Here is a 24,368-nt window from a genome sequence, read left to right on the forward strand (position 1 = left end):
CAGGCATGTGAGCCCCCTTTCTCCAAACCCTTCTCTGACCCTGGCAGACTCGGGGGTTCGTCCCTGTTCCTGACACACGCGGACGGACATCTCAGAGGGCGGCAGGCGCTGCCTGCTCGCCGCCTCCCTGTGGGCTGGGCCCTCGAGGGAGCGCGTCTGGGATTGATACATTGCCCTGACACTGTGATTGTCCCAGCTAATCGTTCATGACATTTCCATATTTTATTTTCTGTTCTAGCTGTTCGATGGCATCGAATGTGAATTCCCCATATTTTTCCTGTACATGATCATCGACGGTGAGTGAGCTTCCCTGCGGCTGAGCTGCGGGCTGGGTGTGTCGGGAGGCGCAGGCACGAGATGCCACCGCGTCCAGCCGCTCAGACGGCGCCTGTGCCATTTCGGCATTTTAGCTCTCCCACTCCCGGCGCAATGCTAAATCACTTAGAGAATTAGAACCACGCTGTGAATTATTATTTTTAAAAATATATTTGTATTGATTTCAGAGAGGAAGAGAGAGTGAGAGAGAGAGAAACATAAATGATCCTTACACTGGGGACTGAGCCCGCAACCCAGGCATGTGCCCTGACCGGGAATCGAACCGCGACCTCCTGATTCATGGGTCGATGCTCGACCACTGAGCCACGCTGGCCGGGCTGAATTATTTTTAAAATGATACAGCTCTATTTTCATATTTAGAAAGAAGAAAGCTTCATGCGTAGAAACCACGAATGCTATAATCTGCGACACCAAATATCTATAACATTCACACTGAAGAATCGAGAAATTTCAATTAATAATTAGTTTTCAATCCTAAATGCTAACATGGCCTTCTGAAATTGATTTCCTGGAAAACTATCACACATTTTCATTACCTTTCTTTAAATTTATGTTTATCATTTACCTAGATAATTACCAAAATAGTGGTAGGTGGGCCGGTGGCTCTGCGGGGAGTCCCCGCGTGCTCGCTGAGCGGCGCTGCGCTGTGCTCTGCGTTGCAGGGGTTTTCCGAGGTCACGCCGCGCAGGTGAAGGAGTACCAGGACCTGCTGGCGCCCGTGCTCCACCGGACCACGGAAGGTAGGCTGCGGCTGCTGCAGGCGCCCCTCCCCAGGGGCTCCCGGAGGCGCCTTCCACAGGCGCATGATTCCTCTTAGAGCAGTTGCTGTCAGACGGAAGGAAACGAGGGGGCCTTGAATGAGTTAGAAAGAGCAATCTATTCACTTGTCACAAACGTGTCTTCTGAAAGGAGTGCATGTGGCACGGCCGGGATGGGGGATTCAGGTGGTCGTGGCTGCAGCCACTGCAGGACGCAGGCCGGGCGGCGGGTCGTCCTCTGCCACCCGCTGTAGCTCCTTTGCTCTGTGCTGGCGTGACAGGAAGGACTGGTTTAATCCTTACCAGAGGATATTTTTTCATTGATCTTTAGAGAGAGCGAAGGGGGGGGGGGGGAGAAGCATTGATGTGAGAGAGATACATTGGTTGGTTGCTCCCATACACGCCCCAGTTGGGCTGGGGATAGAACCTGAAACCGAGGTACCTGCCCTTGACCAGGAAGCGAGCCTGCGCCGCCTCAGTCTGGGGGCTGCGCTCTCACCACTGAGCCCCCAGCCAGGGCGGACGTGACAGACCTGCATCAGGGCCCGGAACCGCGGTGCTCAGGGGAGTCCGCCCGCAGAGGGCCGCGGTGCTGCCACGGCCCGGGGCGCTCTGGCCTCCTCTTGGGAGCCGCCTGTCGCACCTTCCTCAGGTTACGTCCATGTCCGCTAAGATGCCGCCCTCTGAGGATGGACGTCATATTTTAGAAATGACCGCAGGCCCATCCTCTGGGCAGCGTGTGGGTTCCAATTGGAGGAAGCAGGGCCCAGGGCAGAGCGGACGGAGTCCTCTGTGTGAGACAGAACGCATTCTCAGAGGAATTGCAAAGGCGAAGTTCCAGCCCGGCCGGCTGGGCTCAGGGGTCGTGCTGACCGAGGAGCCAGCGCAGGACAGACCGTCGTGTGGGTGCTCACACACTAACACTTAGCTTCCCCCGAGGAGCAGGTCTAAGCAGGCGGCCGGGGAAGGTGTGGCGCGGAGGTGCTGGGCCCGTGCGGGAAACGGGGTCTCTCTGCTCTCAGCCGGGCTCCGGGTCTGACCCCCCCCCCACACCCCCCCCACCCTTGTCCCGCACCAGGCCGTGGGTGCCCTTCCAGGCGCCACAGGAAGTGCTGGCGGAAGCGTGGCCTGCGCGTGGAATCGGGTCCTCAGTTCCTCCCGGCAGCTTCTGAAAGGGCCCCCCAGCCGCTTCCCGTCGCCCGTTGGGCCCGTCACCTCCTGCACCAGCCTCGTCTCGCTCTGCTTCCTAACAGTCCCTCTCGCACCCCCAGGCCACCCCGTCGTCCCCAAGTACTACTACGTGCCGGCCGACTTCGTGGAGCTCGAGAAGAGAAACCCCGGCAGCCAGAAGCGCTTCCCCAGCAACTGTGGCCGCGACGGGAAGCTGTTCCTCTGGGGCCAAGCCCTGTACATCATCGCGAAGCTGCTGAGTGAGTGGGGACGGCGGGCGGGTTCCCCGTCTTCGCGCCCAGACAGTGTGTGTCTGCGGCCATTACTGTCGGCCTCGGGGCGGGTGCGGTGCGGAGGCCGGGGAGCTGCTTCGTCTGCACAGGCAGAATGCGCCTCTTTGACTGCGTGCCGATGGGCAGTTTCTGGAAGGTGTCACGTAGGCGTGGGCCGCTCCGATCTCAGGGCTCCGGCGGCGTGTGGGGCTCCAGCAGAGGCTGTGGGAGCGCCGATGCACTTCATAGAATAGAATGACATTCCGATCGCATGTGATGGCCACCTGGGGTCAGAGCTTTAGCAAGCCGCTAGCCAAAAGGGATGGGCTATCTCCAAGTTCCTTCTTTCCAATGAACCCATGTACTGGGTGTCATCCCCGAGGCTCAGAAGAGCCCTCCCCGCTGCCCAGGCCACGCAGCCATGACCACAGGACTGTATGGGTTTGGTCAGGGCCTCAGGCTGAGCCTGTCACCTGGAGCCTCTGTGGCATTAAACATGCTCATTAAACAGACATACTTTGCTAACTTAGTAAGATGTGACTTTGTATTCTGCTTCCTTTACATGCTGATTATTAAAAAACGTATTTCTTAGTCATTTCTCTGCCCTCTGTAAAGTGTCTCGTTACTTCGCTCTGCCCATTTAACCTTGGTTTTATGTTTTTTTCTCAGTCTGCATAGTGTTTAATATATTACGTGCATTAAACCTCTCTTGCATTTTCCTAGTTTGTTTATCTTTCTAAAAAATATATTTTTATTGATGTCAGAGAATAAGGGAGAGGGAAAGAGAGAGAGAAATATCAATGATGAGAGGAATCATGGATCGGCTGCCTCCTGCACACCCCACACTGGGGATCGAGCCTGCAGCCCGGACATGTGCCCTGACTGGGAATCAAACCGTGACCTGGTTCATAGGTTGATGCTTAACCACTGACCTACACCAGCAGGGCTCTGTGAAATGTTTTTTAAATTGTCATTTCATTAAAGAAACAAAAATTATTCTCCATACATCTTCTTACCCTCAACAATGATGGTTTGAGCTGAACTCAGGGTCTATTTCATAAACTTTTCTGTGCATTAAAAGGCAAATATGAATGGCCCACCCACCCGCTGCGGGTTGAAAGCGGCTGCCGTGTTTGTGGAAACGCTTGGCTGTCGGAGGGTGGCCCTGTGCGGGGAGCTGCAGCCACCTCCCCATCCTGTGCTGGATCGGGTGTGCTCCTGCAGGCTGGCCTCTCCCCAGGGAACGGTGCCAGGTGCCATGGAGCTGGCACTTCCGGGGCTCGGCTGTGCTTCCCAAGTGAAGGAAACCAGTGCAGCAAGAAACAAACAACTATTCCTTGACCTTTAAGGTCTGAGCCACGTTTACCGCTGCGGCCACGAGAGCGACGATGACAGCAAGTAACGTTTCTAACCTGCTCCCGCGCCGGTTTGTCATTTTGCTTGTTGAGTCTCCTGAGGGCCTGCTCCATGCCAGTGGGAGGGGCGGCGTCAGAGGCGAGCACCTGGAGGGAGGCTCGTGAGCAGCAAGCCAGGCCCAGGCGCAGCGCAGAGTGCGAGAAAAACGCCAGGAAGTCAGCGCTTTCAAAGGCCTCGGCAACTGCTTCATTCGTGTCAGTGTTCGTAGACTGGCCCTTATGCTTTCCAAGGATATAACGTCTTTATCTGTCGTCCTTTCTAGCTAACAAAATAATAAGGTAGAGCTTCATTTCCGTGGCTGGCGGCGAAACATTAATTATGTAAAATGCTGATGGTCGTGGGAGCTTTCCACATCCCAATGATCAGACAAATGAGACCGGGAAATAATGTGCTGCTATTTAGAATATCACGGCACTAATCAACCCTGCCTCACGAGCTAAACTGCTATTAATAAATGGAAATGACAGGTCGCTATTTGCCATCATTAAGCCTATATTGCTTCCACTTAAATTTTGCAAAAGTACGCGAGAGAATGTTCTGGCATGTGCTCCCTGGTGTGGGCGGGACACTACCACCTCGTAGGTCTGACTTATCTGTTTGTGGCCTCCTCCTGGCGTCTTCCCATCAAGGTGTAGAGAAAGTGATTGCTCTTAAAAGGCAAGGTTCCCCGTGGTTCAGGGCCCAGGCCCGGGAGAGCCTGCCTGTGTGAGCTGAGCTCTGCCACTCCCCAGCGCGGGTGCGAGGTGCTTGGCCACGTGGTGCCTCCGATTCGTCGCCTGCGAAAGGATGCGGGTGTTGTGAGGATGTGTGACCTGTTGCCGTGGCTGCTGCTGCTCCTCCCTCCCCTCCTTCCTCTGTTATTAATGTCGCTCGCTCATTGTTGAAGACCTCTCCCAATGTCCCTAGAAACGCCGTGGCGATCTGTGTAAAGGGTAGCGTTGCCATGTGCCTGGACGTTGCCCAGCTTAGAGATACCGTGAGAAACGCTCCCACGCTGCAAGAAACGGGCACGCGTTTTTGTGGCAGACTCCCGCCCTGTTTTCCAGAACTGGTCACTGCTAAGGAAACGAGGTGGAAGTCCTTTTTAAGTGGACATTAAACGCGGTGAATTTAGACAAGTCAGCAGGCTGTTGTTTTTACATGATTGCTGTAGAACGGAAGATCAAGAGTGAATGAGCGCGTTTTCATAGCTTACCTGCAGTGAAAGTGAAAACAGGGCCAACTCACTTTAGAGGTAGGGCCTAGCCCGGCCAGTGTGGCTCAGTGGTTGAGCATCCACCTATGAACCAGGTGGTCCGATTCCTGGTCAGGCATATGTCTGGGTTGCAGGCTCGAGTTCCAATAGGGGGTGTGCAGGAGGCAGCCGATCCATGATTCTCTCTCATCACTGATATTCTGTCTCTCTCTCCCTCTCCCTTAGTCTCTGAAATCAATAAAAATGTTTTTTTAAAAAAGAAGTAGGGTAGTTATTTATTTATGTATGTATGTTATTCAATTAACTTTCACATGTTTGAGCAAAACACTAGATAACTATGGCAATGGTGGCCATTTTTAAATTGGGTTGTTAGTCCTTTCATTACTGAGTTGTAAGAGTTCTCTGTGTAGTCAAGGAACAAGTCCCTACAAGATCTATGGCTTGCAAATATATTCTCCTCTTTTGTGGGCTGTCAATTTGACCTTCTTGATGGTGTCCTTTGAGAAACAAAGGTTATAATGTGACCAAATCCAACTTATCTCACTTTTTCTTTTGTTTCTTAATGTTTTGATGTCGTAGTTTTATCTAATTTAAAATCACAAAGATTTCCTCTGGTTGGTAGAGTGTTCGTGAATGCTGTCAGGTTTTGCTGGTGTTGGGGTTGAACAGGTGCATTTTGGGTAACGCCTTTCCGTCCTCCCCAGCGGAGGAGCTGATCAGTCCTAAGGACATCGATCCCATCCAGCGCTACGTCCCGCTGCAGAGCCAGCGCAACGTGAGCATGCGGTTCTCCAACCAGGTAAGGAGACCTGTTTCCCCGCTCGCCTCATGCAAGGCACGGGCCGCTTAACTGGCGGAGGAAGTGTGTTCCGAAGGCGGATTTTATTGCTCCTTCCGAGGGCAAGGCTCTCCCTCTTCCGGGCAGTTAGGATTTACGTGTCTGTATGTCAGCTCTTCTTTCATTTGATTTATTTACTTTAATTTTTAAATCCTCACCCTAGGACATGCTCAGAGAGAGGAAGGGAGGGAGGGGGGGAGGGAGGGAGGGCAGGGAGGAGAGAGAGAGAGAAACACTGATGTGAGAGAGACACATCGAGCATTGCCTTCTGTACCTGCCTTGACTGGGCATTGAACAGCAGCCTTTGGGTGCACAGGACAGCGGGCAGCCGGCTGAGCCACACGGGCCGGTGACTAGACTTGAATTTAAAAAATGTCTTGGGGTGAAGGGCTGCCTGTGAAGGAAGAAGTGTGAGCCAGAGGTGTCCAGCGAGATGTCTCCCCGGTAAACGTCCTCTTCACAGGGTGACCTGAAGGTGTCCCGCGGGCTTGAGAAGGTGCGGGGTGCACGGGGGCAGGGGCGGGGCGGGTGCCTCTCGGCGCTGCAGCTCCGGGCGGGCCCGTGGGGCTGGCGGTCGCTCCGCTGCCTGCTCTCGTGCTGGGCGGAGGGGTGTTCTACATTCTGTGTAGTTCTTCCTGTGGATGCAGACTACGTGGTGGCCACAGAATGAACGTTTGCAGGGTCAGCAGGATTGACTGTTAGCCTGAGCAAGCCTCAGTGGTAAGCGGCACCAGTCACGTGGGCTGTTAAGATGAGGCGCCGTGGGCTGTGGAGATGCCTGAGGGTCGGGAGCGGGTCTGCGTGGCCGGGCGCAGCCAGTGGACGCTGTTGAGTAGAGCAGCAAGGCCCTCTCACAGGAGTGAGGCCACACAGTGTACAGGCCCCTTTGTTGTCTTTCCATGGGCTTTTCCCCCTAGAGAGAGTAGAAGGGGAGGGGGGGGAGAGAGAGGGAGAGAGAAAAGAGAGAAACAGTGATGTGAGAAACGGATTGATTGTTGCCTCCCGCCTGCGCCCGGATGGAGGTGGGGGATCAAACCTGCAACTGAGGTCCGTGCCCTTGACCGGGAATCAAACCCCTGACCCTTTGGTCCTTTGGCCCACACAGTAACCACTGAGCCAGACTGGCCTGGGCAGCGCTTCTTTTAGTTTAAAAAACGCATGTGGGCATGTGCGCACGCACGCAAACACACACACACACACATACACACACACACACACATTTTAATGAGAGGAAGGGAGAGCCAGCCAGACCCATTAGATCCTGTCACACTATTTCTCTGAGCCTTTTGATCATTTTCCACAAAACATGCAAAGACCTGAGTGGCTAATAGAGCAGAAGCTGTTCGGAGGCGGTTACATAAACGCTGGGCTTTCTCAGGACACAGAGCCGGGGTCAGCGCACAGTGGACGAGCCTCCCGGCCTGGGCCCCTCGCTCAGGCGGGGACGCGCTCTGTCTCCACTCCCCATCCGGACAGCGCAGCGCACCTGCAGGGGTGGCGATGCAGAGGAGCGGGGTGTGCGAGGGGGAGGCAGGAACAGGCGGGGGTGGGTGGGAAGGTGGGGAGAGCTGGACTCTGAGACAGTCGGGAAGGCTGACGACGTGCGGTCTGGGAGGAAGGGCACAGAACTGGCCGGAACTCGGGGGCTGGTCTGCAGACCTGAGGGCCCGCCGCACAGCAGCCCGGCCTGGGCTCCACCGCCGCCCTGCAGCTCGCGCACCGTCACATGGTTGCTGGGTGTGGCGTGGAAGTCGGGGCACTGCCGTCGCGGGCTCCCAGGACCTGGTGCGGGTGCCCTCGGAGCGATGGCGTGGACGGTGCCCGGAGCCAGGTGCGGGAGAGACGGGCCCCGAGGTGGGTTTGCCGCAGTCGGGGGGCAGCCTCTCCATGTAGCCGATTCCTCTGCAGCTCCGACAGCACGGGCTTGTCCCGCGCCCTTTGTTGTTCCTGTTTCAGAGCTGCTCACGGTTTTCCGAGGTTTACGAGTCTTGGGCGATTTAAGGAAACTTGGCAGGAGGCCCCGCTTTATTCGGTTCACGTCATTCCAGTGCTCTCACATCGTTGGACCAGTTTGAGACAATTTCTACTTAAAGGATTAAAAACACACTTCACGTCATTCGCTTGGCAAAGAGAGAGAGAGAGTGTGCATGGGACCCTGAGCCAGGTTTCCCTGCGAGGTGGGGTCTTTAGCACCGAGCACAGGGCCCGTGGTCGTTAGGATGAAACAGAAGGTCCCAGCCCAGGTGGCAAACACGCCTCCGGGAACCCGCCCCCCCCCCCAAACACACACACGCACACACGCACACGCATACACACATACACACGTACACACACACACATACCCACATACACACATACACAGCCACAGAGGGGCTTCCCAGGCGATGCCTCCGAGGGCGTAGACCCCCCCCCCCAGCCACAGAGGAGATTCTCAGGCGTATCCCCATCTTTAGGGAAGAAGAGCCTCCTGTCAATCACTGTTTACCCGGAGCCAACGGGAAGGACACGCCGGGTCAGAACTCTCCAGAACTGAGGGAGGACAACCTGGAAGTTTAAAGCAGCGGGCTGACTGCTGGCACCATTGCAGCGGCCCCTGAGCTGATGAAGATGAGCAGCTCCAATTGCAGCGGGAGGGCAGTGACGGCTCACACGGCCATGGCCTCCCATGGCCAGGCGGGAGCGTGGGGGGAGGGCAGGAGCACACGGAGCGTGTGGCTGGTGTGTAACCAATGCCTCAGGCCTCCACGCCCCCCCCCTCCGGGCCCCTCCGAGCCACTGGACGCCTGGCACCTTCCTCTGGGGGAAGTCCACTTGCTCGTAAATAGAGGCCGCTTGCCTGGGGCTTCCTTTCTCCTCATGTTGAATCTATTGACGGGCTTAAAGGTCTGAGTCTCTGAAGGAGACCTCTCCGTTGGTCCGCACGTAACTCCCCCTTAGCCAGTGCTCCTCGTCCCAGGGCGGCCCCTCCTAAGGGCAGGCGGGGCTGTGGGGGCCCCTCCCAGGCCCCGGAGACTCGCAGGGAGTTGGATTGTCTCGTGAATAGAACATGTATTTAGGGCGAGTGAAGCAGCATTTCATGTCTTTGGTTTAATTATCGTGATGGCGCAGGTCCCGTGTGCTGAAGCACCCCGAGGCAGTTTGGGTTCCTGGTCATCATTTTGCAACACCCCAGCGTTGAGCCTGCGAATTGCGTTTAATAGACCAATTAGAGCGGCTTGAGCTGCTCTGCGGGTCAGGAGGAAGGCAGGTAGGCGAGGGATGCTTTTCAATTGTCAGAGCTTATTTTCCAAGCTCCAGAGCCGGATGGAAGCCAGTATCGATCGGTAAATCGCGTGCATATTTACCTCGTGGGCGCCGAGTTCCTTCTGTGGGGGACGGTGGGCGAAGGGCTCTGGGCGGGGCTGAGGCTGACGCTCAGCAGGCAGGTGGTTTGTGAAGGGGGCCTGCTGAGCTGCTGGGTTTGCCGTGGGAGTTCTTCAGCCCCTGCAGCCCCCAGCCGATGCTCACGTGGTGCCTTGGGCGTGGGCACTTCAGAGCTGGTGCCCGTCTGCCAGGCAGAGGGAGAGAACAGGGTCCAAGCAGGCCTGCGAGTCCAAAGGAAACACCAGGCCGCGGCCGGGAGCTGCAGTGCCCTCCTGGGACGCCCCGGGCTGCCTGCCAGTCCACACCCTCCTCGCCCCTGAGACAGGAGCCCTCACTCCCGCAGACTCAGTGACCCCCGTCGGAGCCCACCCTCCTTCTGATGCGAATACCTGGCTTCACCCGCAAGAAATGAGGCTCCGGGTTTTGATTTCTCGTTAGAAATCTCGATGGGCCTCTGAATCATTCATTTACTTCCTCGCCCTTTGGAGTAACATGAACTGTTAAGGTTTTTATCAAATAGAAATAGAATTTATAGCCCTGGCCGGTTTGGCTCAGTGGATAGAGTGTCAGCCTGTGGACCGAAGGGTCCTGGGTTCGATTCCGGTCAAGGGCACGTACCTTGGTTGTGGGCTCCTCCCCACCGGGGCCCTGGCCAGGGATCCTGCAGGAGGCAACCAATCGGCGTGCTTCTCTCACATCGATGTTTCTCTCTGTCTTTCCCTCTCTCTTCCGCTCTCCCTAAGAATCAATGGAAAAATATCCCTGGGTGAGGATTAAAAAGAAAAAGAAATAGAATTTATAGCGTTTGTAATTCATATTTATTTTTGTTGGGCTGTTATATGTTCATTTAATCATGCGAAGTCCGCCCGAAATGGCATTGTCACTGCGATCCTGGGGGTCGTGCCTTTGGCTGCGTGGGTTTCGCTGCTGATGCGCACATTCTGTGCTCCTGGCCTTCCATGCCACGCACAGTCCCCGCTCAGAGCCACAGAGGCAGTCCCCGGCGGGTCGGCCGTGGACAGCGCGCTGCGGGAGTGGGGCACATCCCTGTGAAGACGTGTGTGCCCGTGTCCTCAGAGCTGCCTACCACGGGGGTCTGGAGCTTCTGAGCGCTCCCTGCGGGTCACGTAGGGCTCAGGGCATCAGATGGCCAAAGCCTGTCTCCGTCACCCGAAACAGAAGCACGTGCCCAGCGCTGGCCCCGAGGGGAGCCGCTCCTCCTCTGCCCGCAGAGGGCAGTGATGGGAAATGGCTCTCCGTCCCCAAACTACTCTCAGGCCTCATTCCAGAGAGCCCGACGGCTCACCTCCGGGCGGTGAGCTTGATGGCTCCCCCTGTCCCACTGTGCACGTCGGAGGGACCAGGGCGCAGCGAGAGCAGGAGGGGCAGCCCCAGGCAGCTCGTGCCGTCCTCTCAGTGAACCCGGGGACGTTAGCGCTGCCCGCAGTGACCGGATCTTCTCAGTCGCGCCCCCTTTCTGTGTGGCAGGGCCCCCTGGAGAACGACCTGGTGGTCCACGTGGCGCTCATCGCGGAGAGCCAGCGGTATGGAGCGTGGAGGGAGGCGTGCGCCGTGGGGAGCCGGGCGGGGGGACGGCACTCGCTTTCCCCTCCCGGTGTTGAGGCTCCGTGCGGGCCCTTGGCAGAGTTTAGGGCGGCGTGGGCGCCCCTGTAAGTGCAGGACCACGTTCTCGTCAGTGTCAGTGACGGGAGTGTTAACCACTGTGACCAGCGCCAGTGTGGCCTGGGGTGCAGCATTGAAACACAAGCACACAGATTAGGGGGATCCCCCAATCCTGTGCTCGCCCGCCCCCCATTGGCCCGTCCCCAGAGCTCCCACCTGATGTTCTGTGAGGCCCCCGGGCCCCGGGGTCCCAGGGCAGATGACGCGCTGCTCCGCTGACCAATACAGCTGCCCCAAGCCCGGCCTCTGCCCGTGGGTTCCACGCTGCTCCCCGCTGTCCCCAAGGCCCCTCTGCCTGGCCCTTCAGCCTCCAGGTTTTCCTCAACACGTACGGGATCCAGACGCAGACGCCTCAGCAGGTGGAGCCCATTCAGATCTGGGCGCAGCAGGAGCTGGTGAAGGTGGGTGCTGGCTCCCCACCGTCGCCCTGGGAGCCCCCTTTGCCTGACTTCCGCAGACCTCGTCCCTTCAGTCACATCAGCACTGATATGGAGATGAACGCACAGGCAGCGCACAGATGATGTCACCTATGCACCATCCATGTCCACGTCTGCACACTGATGTGTGTGGCATGCGTGCATCTGTGGCGTTAGGGAGCTGTCCTGCTGCTGCTGGTGGTTTAGGGGTCACAGCATAACTCCCGCCCCTTTAACATGCACCAGCGTTGCCTAAGGGGTGGTGGGAGCCGGCGGGGCCGTGTAGTTGTAGCATTTGGCTTAAACTTTAAAATAAAATCAGTAAGACACTCCCGCCCGCTTGGGTGAGAAGTGCGGGGAGGAGGAGGGCGCCTGTGGCCTGTGCTCTGACGTTAACTAGCGGACGTGGTGGCCCGGGGCCTCTGTCTCGTTCCCTTGTGCATCGGCAGAGCCGGAAGCTGACTCTGACCGTCTGGCTCGCACATCTCGGGGTCGAGTCCAGTGGCCGCCGCCGGCCGGCTTGTGTGCCTCAAGCCCATGGGATAAGGTCTCCCGCTTTTTCTCTGGAGAGAGAAGAAAAGGAGCAGGAAATGGCGGGGGTGGGGCGGGGGCAGGGGGGAAGCACACTCCGCGCCGGGCTCTGTTAACACGTGTGTCTTACAGGCCTACTTCCACCTGGGCGTCAACGACAAGCTGGGGCTCTCGGGGCGGCCGGACAGGCCCATCGGCTGCCTCGGCACGTCCAAGGTGCGAGGCTCCGGGGGGTGGGCGCCCAGCACCACGGGCGGGAGCGGCTGCACTTGGGCTCCTCCCTGGAGTCGGTTTTTAAATTATATTTTTACGGGTTTCAGAGAGGAAGGGAGAGGGAGAGAGAGCGAAACATCAGTGATGAGCGAACCACTGATTGGCTGCCTCCTGCACGCCCCCCACTGGGGATCGAACCTGCAACCCAGGCCTGTGCCCTGACCGGGAATGGAACCTGACCTGCGGAGTCATAGGTCGATGCTCAGCCCCTGAGCCACACCGGTCGGGCCTGAGTCATGATTTTTTACAGCCAGTCTCCTGGTTGGAGTTGTGTGACATCACAGAAGCCTCTGGGCGGGAATGAGCGCCCCGCTCCGTTACCTCTGAGTGCCCTGAGGTAGCGGATGGTGGTGGCTGCCGAGGGGCTCTCTGTCGTGGTGGAGGGACGGGCATGTGCTTACTCACACCCCCAGTCAGTCAGGGGCTTTAAAACTCCTTCATGTTACGTGTTTTTTATGAGTCTGTTATTTGCCTCCTCAGAATCGGACATCAGTAGTCGTTTTTTTCAGGGCTCTGTAACGGCACCTCAGCCTCGGCCGGCTCTGTGTTTATTTTGAACTTCTCCCTGCAGATTTACCGCATTCTGGGGAAGACTGTGGTGTGCTACCCCATCATCTTCGACCTGAGTGACTTCTACATGTCCCAGGACGTGCTGCTGCTGATAGATGACATAAAGGTAGCCGGGAGCACTCCCTCACCCACAGGCAGGGCTGTTCGGCCAGTTCCATCATAGGTCCTGGCTCCGACCCGTCACACTGGCGGTCTGGGTGACAGGGTCTGCTCTGCTTAAGCTTGCGTGGCTGCTGGGACTCTGCGGTCCTCTGGCGCCCGCGGGTCATCTCCTCTGGAACAAAAGCTGAGGCAGAAGCCAGTCATTACGAAGAATGTCAAGGAAGACCTCAGCCAACTCGTAGCCCCGTTAGTTAAGCCTCCTCCCTTTTCCGTTTCCACTGCGGAGGGTCGTGGCGCCCCCGTTTGCTCATCATCACGGCCGCCGCGCGAGCGTGTGCCCGGCCCTGAGGGGGATGGGCACGGAGACACTGAGTCGGAGGAGAACCTCCCCATGGCGGGAGGCCCATGGGGTTCAGTCCAGTCTCTCCGCCTCCCGTCTCACACGCTCACGGGTGGAGGTGAACATGAGCCTGCCTCCCCCTGGGGCCATCCTTGACTGTGTTTATCAGGCCACGCGCCAAAAACAAGCATCCTTAGTCCCATGCATCTGTTCTCTTAGAGAACAAAGTATGAAGGCAGGGTGGTTCCGGTAGTTTGTGCGTGCCCTGCTGTGTGCGTGTAGGTGCTGGACTTCTGCCCTGGTCGTCTGCTCACGCCAGGGTGCCCTGGGAGTGACCTGGGCATGGAGGGCTTTGCCGGCTCAGCCAGGTGCCACCCCGCCCTGCTGTCCCCACAGAACGCGCTGCAGTTCATCCGGCAGTACTGGAAGATGCACGGGCGGCCCCTCTTCCTCGTGCTCGTCCGGGAAGACAACATCAGGTGGGTGGGCGCGGGCAGGTGTGAAGGGCTCTCGGGGGGAGGTGGTCCGTTTCTCATCCTGCGTTCATGTGCGTGTCTTGCTTGTCTGCTTCTATCTCTAGGGGCAGCCGGTTCAACCCCATCTTGGACATGCTGGCGGCCTTCAAGAAGGGCGTGGTCGGGGGCGTGAAGGTGCACGTGGACCGCCTGCAGGTAGCTGTTTCCTCCGGCGCCAAGGCTGAGCTCGCACCTCATTTAGTTAGCCAGTTAGTCCCATGAGGGCGCAGGTGTTTCTCCACGTGCGTGCTGTGGGAGGCGCTGGTCTCGGGGCGTTATTCCCGCCGTCTCCTGTGCCTGCGGCCATCCTGTCCCCCTGACCCTCCCCAGCCCACTTGCTTATTGACTCCAATTAAACATTCCCTTTACGGGCTATTAGTACAGAAGGGTGGCCAAGCTAATAAAACTAGAAAACATTAAATCAAAATTAATTTTCTTATGTTTTCAGTGTTACGAGCTTTGAGAATAAATGAATTCTTGACTCTTTCTTTATACCCACATCACAATCCAGTATCAAACCGGTTCTCTGCTCTCAGAACCTAGCCGTTCCCATCATCTCCAGCCCCGACACTGGTCCAGGCCACCACCGTCCCCCCTGGGTCCTAACAGTCCTCGCCTAAGTTCCCATTGGCCACAGCGGCTCCTCCTCCTGCTCTCCCAGCCCATGGGCCTCCAGCGCCTTCCCCTCGCCCAGTGAAGCCGAGCCCTCTGTCTGTGCGCTGTCCACCATGAGCGCACCCAGCGAGTCACAGGATCTCTGCCCAGACCATTTCAGCATTTCGTGTTTTCTTTGATTTCAAATTATTTTTTAGCATCTTAATAGGCAATGAATTTTATCTCAGCTTGAAAAGGGCCACAGCTCTGAGGGCAGAAAGAAGTACAGTTGGTGTTGTGTTGCTGCCCTTATTCATTCTGACTCGTGGGCGCAGCTCGGTGTCTGGGCTGTGTGTGTGTGTGTGTGTGTTTGTGCGTGTGTGCGTGTGTGTGAGTGTGTGGCATGTGCAAACCCGTCTGCTTTTAGAACGCCCACGTAAGAAATGGCTTCAGGGTTGATATGTTAGGCAAACCCATTTGAAGAATGACATGGGGACAGCCAGGCGTGCGCACTGGTCACAGAGCTGGGCTTGAACTCATCCGCGCCCGCCTTCCCGCCCCCCAGACGCTGATATCGGGAGCGGTGGTGGAGCAGCTGGACTTCCTGCGCATCAGCGACACGGAGGAGTGAGTCCCGGGGCGGGTGTGTCTCCGGAACTGTGGCAGGTGCAGGAGTCGGAAACATTCTCTGTTGGTGTCTAGGGTTCCGGAATTTAAGAGTTTCGAGGAACTAGAGCTCCCCAAGCATTCCAAAGTCAAACGGCAGAGCAGCGCCTCCCAGGCCACCGAGCTGGAACTGCAGCCTGACGTCAGCCTCGCCGAGTGGAGGGCCCGACCCACCCAGGACATTCTGCAGAAGCTGGAGGTGAGGCAGGCCCTTCCCGGGGTCCCGGAGTGAGGCCTGTGGCCCCCCGTCACCCCCGTGATCTGTGTTCCCAGGACTGCAGCGGCCTGGCCAGCCAAGTCATCCTGCTGGGCATCCTGCTCAAGAGGGAAGGGCCCACCTTCATCACAAAGGAAGGTAGGGGCGGGCGGAGACGTTTCCAGAAGCGGCTGCGCTGCCGTGAGCTTCTGCCAAACACACGTGGCCGGTGCCCACCAGGCTCACCAGTGACTCCCTTGAACTCTTTTAAACATTTACGTGGGAAATGCTCATGCCCGCCACCTGGCCCGGCGGGGGAGGTGTAAGCTCCTCGTGGCTCAGGGACGCGGGGTGTTTCTCTGATGGTCTGAACGGCGTTGGAGCCGGGGTTCCGCTGTGACTCTTAACCTGGTTGCTCCCGGACAGTGTCTCTTTCCAGTTTTATTTTCTGTCCGTTTTCAAGAACAACATTGAATTGTTGTAGCTATAAACACTAGCTGGCCCATGGTCCACAGCAGCCACATGGGCGGAACCGGCACAGGACGGGGGTGTGCTCTAAAGATGAGCAGAAAGAAGCCCCTTCCATGGTGTCCGCCACTCTGCGTTCACGGGGAACCCGTTACCCCTGGACCCGAGTTTGTGCATTGAGTCGCTGCTCTCAAGAGCCCCTGAGCTCTCCATCGGGCATTTTCCAATAGAGAACAATGCAGGATACACTTCACGTGGGTGTTGTCCAGCTACTCAACCTCTTGGGCTCATCTGGGACATGTTGCTTTGGTTGGACCTGGAAATTGAGTCAGAATTTTAAGCATCGGTGTAATTAATAAGATTTATAGTTTTGGTAGCGAACTAAACATAATCGCTTATTCACATAAGGCAATTCGTTTTTGCATTATTGTAGCTAAGAGCTAACCTTGAGTATTATACATGCGAATTAAATACTCCTAATTTTCTTAACTAATTAAAGGCGGAAGAACTTTAGGCAAATTTCAAACAGAATCCCTCATTTCTAATTAGTATCAAAGCTATAAGTATAAGCAGAATCCCAATTATATTGAGGACATTCACTGAAATTTACACTTTAAAACAATAGGATTTCATAAAAGCAAGGATTTCATTAGGAGCCTGGACTCCAGGATGGGTATTTAGTAGTGCTTTAAAACAGAATAATATTTATCTAAATAGTTTATCATGAACATGCTGAGGGAATCATTTCTTAAGCCATTTTTGTAAACTTGGAAGTAATACTCATCTTTCACTTAGATACTGAGATGGTTTAAATCTGTAAAACCTTACGATAGAGTGAAAATCATGAGCATGTATAGAATCTGAATGTGATTTTATCCAATTAGCTACAGAGCTAGAGAAGTAAGTTCAGGGTAAAATGACGACCCTACTCTTCACCCTGTTCCTCTGGGTGCTCGGTCTCCTCACGTGGTTAATTCATTGGCAAAGCCGACATGAGGCCTGGCCACATGGGGACTGGCGCCAGAGCACGCAGGGCGTGGCGTGGGTGTGAGCAGCAGCCCATACGCCTCCGTAGTTTTGCTGAACAAATAAGTGAAGAATCGTATACAGGGTGTCCCCCCAAAATGTATACACACTTTGAATAATTATTCATTCCAATGGGTTAAATCAGAAAAGAAAACAATATCAATTGAACTATCAAAAATATATATGTATACATTTTGGGGGGACATCCTACATATGCAGAGTCTCCAGCATTTGCTCAGTTGGCTATGTTCTGTGTTTTATTTTCTGCAGTGAATTAAAATAACACTTTTATGTGTTGAAAACTTAGAGATTGCATATTAATTAAGAAAAAATCGAGACATCCAGTCCTCACTAAATCACCTGCTCAGACGAACTAGCAGCAAGGGCAGGACCACACTGTGTATTTGGGCTGCATGTTACCTGTGTCAGGCAGGGCGGGACATTACGGGTGTGGATGTACCAGCTCTCGAACAAAACAAAATGGAAATGCGAGGGGCTTTGAAGCGGAGAATAAATGTGACGCACTCTCTTCCCCGATGTCCAGGTACCGTGTCCGATCACATCGAGAGAGTCTATAGGAAAGCTGGCAGCAAGAAGCTCTGGTTCGTATGAGTGTCCTTGTCCTGGTGTTTGTTCTGTGTTGTCCTAGTGAAGGGCCTGAAGATGATGGGCTGGTCTCCAAGATGCTGTTCCCCCTGATTTCCACTGTCCAACTCCGCGGCCAGCACCGTGCCTGCCACACTCCCCGAGATTAAAGTGCCTGGGAGAGAGACTCCCCAGGAGCGGCACCTGGGGGTGTGCACGGGTGGCCTGCGCTTGACCTTGCCCCCTGGAGCCCAGCAGTGCTTCCGGCTCTGCTTTGTGTCAGGAGCCCTGCCCGCTGCCGCGGAGGCCGCGGGGGGAGAGGCTCATGTCAGCACCGGCACCGTCATCCCCTGAGCAGGCAGTTCTCACCACTTAGACGGAATAGCTCCCAGGGCCCGCAGTGGCTCCGTGGAAAATGACTAATGTGTTCTGCAGCGGTAGTCTCTTCCCAGGGGTTGAAACAAAAATGAGGTAAGTCGAAATAAAACAGTTTAAATTCACAGCAGGGCAGTTGGCCTAAACGCACGGCTCTCTGCATTTTGAAGCAATTCTAACAGCATTACTGGCAGAATCTAACATTTTGAAAGTAAGAGAATACATATATATTTTTTACGTGACCCATTATTTTCTCATTTAGGGGGAAAAAAGTCTCAAGATATGTAAGAAACTCCCTTCACCCGCGTGAGCCTTGGGTTTCGAATCTCTGAAACCAGGGCATTGATAAGCCAGTCTCTTGGCAGCCTTCCCGCTCTGTGATGCTCACAGACATGCCCTTCCTGCCCGGGAGAAACAGTGCCGTAACCTGGGGGGACCCCGTTTCTCACTGTAGACCCTCAGCACGGGCAGCGTGCGAGCTCAGAGGTGCTGCCTGACAGCCGGTGAGGGCCCGAGTGGCCATGATCTTCCTTGGCAAAGCAGCCCCGGTTTTGCTTCACTTGCCTTTTAGATAAATGCTTCACTTGCCTTTTAGATAAATGTTTCACTCGGCTTTTAGGTAAATGTTACCCTGGCATCTTAGATAGGCCATTGGCCAGCAGAGGCTGACGGTGCTGACTATTCTGTTGAAAAGAACAGGCTCCCGGAAGTTGTATTGACTGTATTTTCCGTTTTATGGCTTCGCACTGACACACCCAGGTTGGCGGTTCGCTCCGGGGCTGCATTTACCCAGAAATTCTCCTCCTCCATAGCCCCGCACGTTACCACCATCCTGGTCCATGGGAAGCAGGTACACGCACGGCGTGGGGCCACGGCTGCCTGGCGTGTGGGCTTCCTTGCATCCGAGGGTCGAGCCTCCCTGCTGGGCGAGTGTGTGGGTGACAGCTTTTCTAAACGCAGGGGAGTCTGTCGCACTGACTGACCAGTTACTGACTTCGCTTTTACCATTCCCTCCGCACTGAGGTCAAGGCATGGACCCGCCTTTATAGGCCAGCTCTCACCAATACCCCGAACTTCAAGAAAACCGTTTTAAACCTGTATTTTACTTTTTTTCATCTAAAAGTTCCATATGAATTTTCACTTTTGAGGGAGAAACAAATTGCATGTGCTGTGCTTTAAAAACAATCTGTTCTCCGAAGGCTAAGACTTTTGCAGAAATGTAAAAATAGCAGCGTGAATTCCTTCCTCCCACATTCTGGCTTCAGCTAAGAAAAATGCTGGTCTTTCCTTGTAACGCTTCCTACACCCAGCACTCCGCGAGTCCCGTAAGCCAGGCATTCCGGTCCGAGGCCCCGAAGGACACATGGTTGAAGGTGGTTTGTACCAGGAACAAATGATGGACAGGGTTAGACATCAGCCAGCCTTTCTGTGCAGTCAGGGCTCCCACCGAATCCCTCTCCGCCCCCCACCCCCAGGCCTGTCAGGCTCCCTCTCCTCCTGGTTAAAATGATAATGGTACCGATGACAGCAGCTGGGCCCAGTGTTGTGGGCTCAGTGTCCCCGCAGGCCATGGCGAGGCCCTGGCTGTGCATAGGTCTGCGTCCCCCTCTCGGGGCCCCGCAGGCCATGGCGAGGCCCTGGCTGTGCATAGGTCTGCGTCCCCCTCGCGGGGCCCCGCAGGCCACGGCGAGGCCCTGGCTGTGCATAGGTCTGCGTCCCCCTCGCGGGGCCCCGCAGGCCACGGCGAGGCCCTGGCTGTGCATAGGTCTGCGTCCCCCTCGCGGGGCCCCGCAGGCCACGGCGAGGCCCTGGCTGTGCATAGGTCTGCGTCCCCCTCGCGGGGCCCCGCAGGCCACGGCGAGGCCCTGGCTGTGCATAGGTCTGCGTCCCCCTCACGGGGCCCCGCAGGCCATGGCGAGGCCCTGGCTGTGCATAGGTCTGTGTCCCCCTCGCGGGGCCTGGCACGCGTCATCAGCTTGTGACCCTCTGGCTGCTCTCTTCTCGCCCCCAGGTCGGTGGTGCGCCACGCAGCGAGCCTTTTAAGTAAAGTAGTGGACAGCCTGGCCCCGTCCATTACTAATGTGTTAGTGCAGGGCAAGCAGGTAAGTGTCCTGGGGGGACCCTGCTTCAAATCTGGTGCCCTCGGGTCCTAGGCCTTCGTAGCCGCGTTGTCAGAGCCTCAGGTGCGTGCACAGGGGTCTTCCCCAGCATCTCCCTCAGGGGGGCCGGCACCAAAGGCAGTCGCCTCTGCTCCTGCTGCCCCGCGGGAACTCGAGGTCAGGGCCGCTGCCCACACAGAACGCGGGGCACTGCTGAAGGCAGGTCTAGCGCAGGGCAGGACAGGTGGGCAGACAGGTGCACAGCGCAGGCCTCCCTCCCCTCACGTGCGATTCTCTCCCGGGGTACACTGACTCCCAGGCCCTGTGCCCTCGGGGCGCCCCCCCCCCCCTCAGCTCCTGTCCACTGCCCCCCTGCCAGCTCTGGTTAGATCTGCTCTGGGTCCTCCTGGCGGGCCGGTGACCCTCCAGGCTCTGGACCCCAGTTCACTGAAGCATGGCGCTCACCGCGGCTCGCAGGGCTGTGCCCTGTGCAGTGTGCCCGCCTGGGCCGGCGCATGGGCACTGGTGCCGTGGCTGCATGGAGCGGGCGTGCGCTTAGGAGGGGCGGCTGCTCAGCTTCTGGCTGTGCTCCTGCGCTCTGACTGCCCGGCGGAGTGAACGCCTGTTGGCTTCTTTCTCTTCTTGGGGAATATTGTGCTTTATTGTCATTTCCTGCAAGTTAACCGGGGCCCCGGTGAGCTTTAAAGTTAGGAAGGGCTTTAACTCTTCAATGAAATCAACCAGCTGCTCGTACACAGGGCTCAGCTCCTCCTAACGGACGTGATTCCCCCCCGCCCCGCCCCCCACTCTCTCCCCCCCCCCCCCCCCCCGCCCCGTGGCAGCTCTGAAGCGCGAGAGCAAGTTAGTGATTTATCCTGTAACGTTAGTAACAGTAACAAAGCGGCTGCAGCCGGACGGGGGCTCGGCTGGTTGAGCACCGTCCCAGGCACCAAAAAAGCTGTGGGTTCGGTTCCTGGTCGGCACATGCCGGGCTGTGGGTTTGATCGCAGTCAGGCGCGTACGGGAGGCAGCTGGTCCATGTGTCTCTCTCCCATCGATGGTTCTCTCTCCCTCTCCTTTCTCTATAAAATCAGTTTTAAGAAAGATCACAGTAATAAGGAAACGCCTGAAGAGAAGTTGGATCACCTTTCTCATGTTACTCTTTCGCTTTCTCACGTTGCTGAGAGGTAGAACTTCCATCCCCTCTGCCGGGCACACAGGCAGGGCTAGGGCAGCGCGCCCACCGTCCTCGCCACAGCGCCAGCCCGGGTGGCGCCCGCCGAGCGCCCCGAAGGGTGTGCACGGCGGGGCAGCTTCTCCCCGTCCTTCCCTGGGAGCAGAGTTAATCTCACCGCATCTGGGAAGGTTGTGGAGAGCGTTGAGGTCGCTGGCATGGATTGCGGTTCAGTTTTCATTGCCTCTGCAGGCCTCCCTGTGCCTTCAGCGTGTTTTCTTCACTCGCTGGCATCTTCGTAAACGTTTCACACCTGGACTGTTCGGTGCCACTGGAGATGCAGCAAACCAGAAGTTCTCAGTTTCTATCCACCACAAAACTGGGGCAAGAGGCCCCATGCTCTGCCGTCTCCCCTCACCCCTGCAGACACAGGCCCTGCTCTGCTCTCCCCTCACCCCTGCAGACACAGCCCCTGCTCTGCCGTCTCCCCTCACCCCTGCAGACACAGGCCCTGCTCTGCTCTCCCCTCACCCCTGCAGACACAGCCCCTGCTCTGCCGTCTCCCCTCACCCCTGCAGACACAGGCCCTGCTGTGCTCTCCCCTCACCCCTGCAGACACAGGGCCTGCTGTGCTCTCCCCTCACCCCTGCAGACCCAGGGACCTGCTGTGCTCTCCCCTCACCCCTGCAGACACAGCCCCTGCTCTGCCGTCTCCCCTCACCCCTACAGACACAGGGCCTGCTGTGCTCTCCCCTCACCCCTGCAGACCCAGGGACCTGCTGTGCTCTCCCCTCACCCCTGCAGACACAGGCCCTGCTCTGCTCTCCCCTCACCCCTGCAGACCCAGGCCCTGCTCTGCTCTCCCCTCACCCCTGCAGACCCAGGGACCTGCTCTGCTCTCCCCTCACCCCTGCAGACACAGGGCCTGCTCTGCTGTCCCCTCACCCCTGCAGACACAGGAACCTGCTGTGCTCTCCCCTCACCCCTGCAGACCCGGGGCCCTGCTGTGCTCTCCCCTCACCCCTGCAGACCCAGGCCCTGCTCAGCAGCACTCCCCTCACCCCTGCAGACACAGGCCCTGCTCAGCAGCACTCCCCTCACCCCTGCAGGCACAGGCCCTGCTCAGCAGCACTCCCCTCACCCCTGCAGACACAGGCCCTGCTCAGCAGCACTCCCCTCACCCCTGCAGGCACAGGCCCTGCTCAGCAGCACTCCCCTCACCCCTGCAGACACAGGCCCTGCTCTGCTCTCCCCTCACCCCTGCAGACACAGGCCCTGCTCAGCAGCACTCCCCTCACCCCTGCAGACACAGGCCCTGCTGTGCTCTCCCCTCACCCCTGCAGACACAGGCCCTGCTCAGCAGCACTCCCCTCACCCCTGCAGACACAGGCCCTGCTCAGCAGCACTCCCCTCACCCCTGCAGACACAGGCCCTGCTCTGCTCTCCCCTCACCCCTGCAGACCCAGGCCCTGCTGTGCTCTCCCCTCACCCCTGCAGACACAGGCCCTGCTCAGCAGCACTCCCTGCTTTGAGTGTGCGTCACCACCCTCTGTGCTTTCTTGTTTCCGCCTGTGGGAGGCCGTGGGGAGGCCTCTGGGTGAGGGAGCAGCCAGTATTTAGAATTCACTGGGCGACCTCCCCTGACCCTTGAAAGGGCGACAGTGCCGTTAAAAAGTCCCACGGGAACTGGGAGAGAAGGGAGGGCACCCCTCAGACGCTACGTGTGTGGACTGCGCGGAAGGACGCCGCTCAGTGCGCTCTGGTTCCTCCGGGGCCCTGCTGGGCTCCAGTCCTTCGGAGCAGTTCCATCTTAACAGTCATTTATATTCCTCCCGCCCTGGCCGCGCCCCCCCCCCCCCACCCCGCCTGCCCCCGCCTGCCCTCCGCTTTCAGTCCAGATGCACCCGGGCCGGGGGGACTCATGCTTTTAAAGCTGTTTTCATCAAGGCAGGAGCAGCCATCCCCGCCCCCGGCTGCGCGAGCCCTGCAGCCTGCCCTCGCCGAGCCTGGGCGTTTTGGTCGCTCGGGCAGCTAGCAGATGGCTCACCAGCTCCGCCTCTGCCAGGTCACGCTGGGCGCCTTCGGGCACGAGGAGGAGGTGATCTCCAATCCGCTGTCCCCGCGGGTGATCAAGGACATCATCTACACGTGCAACACCCACGACGAGCGGGCGGCGGTCATCCAGCAGGAGCTGGTCATCCACGTGGGCTGGGCCATCGCCAACAGCCCCGAGCTGTTCAGCGGCATGCTCAAGATCCGCGTGGGGTGAGTCGCGCCGCCGCACCCGCGGCCTCCGTCGCCGCCCTCCTCTCTCCAAGGTCAGCCCCTGGGGCGGGTCCTTGGCGAGGCTGCCGTCAGGCCCCAGCCAGCAGCGAGCCCGCTCACATGACGGATGCTGGTCGGGTAAGGATTTGATTTGCTGTCAGGTATTGATTTGCGCTCGGCTCTCACGTTGAGGTCGATCAAGCGCTGACAGGCCCATTACTGAAGGCCTGCGCGGCGGGCTCTCTGTGCCGGGCCTGTCAGCCAGCGCCAGGGAGAGCCCGAGGATGTGCTGTCAGCCTGCGTCACCCCGCTCACCTGCCTGTACACCCTCCACACAGTGACGGTCCGGGCACGGCCCCTCCCGATGCCCCGCTACCTCTGTGACCTCACAGCCCAGGGAGGAGGGGAGGACACGGCTCTGAGGTCATTAGCGTGGCTGATGCCCTCACAGGCCTTGACATTCGATGCAAGAGAAGGAGGGAGACCACCCTCCCTGTGCCCGTCTGGATCGGGCACCGGTCCCCTCGCAGCCTGCCGCCCCTATGGGATGGCTTGGTGTGGGGCGTGCAGACGCCCATTCGCTTAATAGCAACCTGGGCGAATTCTTCTTAGCATCTCAAAATAGCTTCAGAATGGTTATTAAAAGTGGTTTCTTATTATGAATCAGTACATTTAAAAAATATTTTTATTGATTTCAGAGAGAAAGGAAGAGGGAGAGAGAGAGAGAAACATCCATGATGAGAGAGAGTCATGGATCGGCTGCCTCCTGCATGCCCCACACTGGGGGGTGAACACCCAACCCGGGCCTGTGCCCTGACCGGGAATCGAACCCTGACCTCCTGGTTCCTAGGTTGATGCTCAACCCCTGAGCCGCGCCTCTGGGAGAATCGGTGCATTCTGATGGCCCTTCCTCTGTTCGGAAAGTGCCAGCCTTCCTGGTTTAGAGTGGCGTCCGGTTCCATGCACTCACGTTCCCCTGCTTGACGGGGCCCGTGGGAAAGGAACTTGCCGGTGCACACAACGTGCTCCCAGCCTCCCGCCAGAGTGTTTGGGAGGAAAAGCTCATCACCAGGCCCGTCCAGGAGCGGGTCCCCTCCCACCCCCTCCACGTGCCCGGGCGTCCTTGTCCCCCAGTCAAAGCC

At 57.5% G+C, this 24,368-nt stretch overlaps 1 protein-coding gene across 2 annotated transcripts in view; it reads left to right on the forward strand.

Moving 5' to 3' along the window:
* Window positions 1-24,368, forward strand: part of PHKB (phosphorylase kinase regulatory subunit beta) — a gene marked incomplete at its 5' end in the record, with an annotated part of 65,114 nt that overhangs the window by 32,683 nt on the left and 8,063 nt on the right. Inside the window, 16 exons of one of the 2 annotated variants that reach the window (XM_081107941.1) lie at window positions 239-296; window positions 999-1,076; window positions 2,366-2,524; window positions 5,852-5,946; window positions 10,837-10,892; window positions 11,339-11,432; window positions 12,111-12,194; window positions 12,823-12,927; window positions 13,660-13,742; window positions 13,844-13,934; window positions 14,938-14,999; window positions 15,075-15,237; window positions 15,312-15,393; window positions 17,273-17,330; window positions 18,448-18,538; window positions 23,027-23,226. In XM_081107941.1, coding sequence (XP_080964067.1) covers window positions 239-296; window positions 999-1,076; window positions 2,366-2,524; window positions 5,852-5,946; window positions 10,837-10,892; window positions 11,339-11,432; window positions 12,111-12,194; window positions 12,823-12,927; window positions 13,660-13,742; window positions 13,844-13,934; window positions 14,938-14,999; window positions 15,075-15,237; window positions 15,312-15,393; window positions 17,273-17,330; window positions 18,448-18,538; window positions 23,027-23,226 — 1,559 coding nt within the window. Of the gene's footprint in view, window positions 1-238; window positions 297-998; window positions 1,077-2,365; window positions 2,525-5,851; window positions 5,947-10,836; window positions 10,893-11,338; window positions 11,433-12,110; window positions 12,195-12,822; window positions 12,928-13,659; window positions 13,743-13,843; window positions 13,935-14,937; window positions 15,000-15,074; window positions 15,238-15,311; window positions 15,394-17,272; window positions 17,331-18,447; window positions 18,539-19,699; window positions 19,791-23,026; window positions 23,227-24,368 lie in introns of both variants that reach the window. The other variant, XM_081107940.1, reaches the window with a different exon arrangement.

This window comes from Myotis nattereri (genome assembly GCF_964212035.1).
Source record: "Myotis nattereri genome assembly, chromosome: 15".
Taxonomy (NCBI): domain Eukaryota; kingdom Metazoa; phylum Chordata; class Mammalia; order Chiroptera; family Vespertilionidae; genus Myotis; species Myotis nattereri.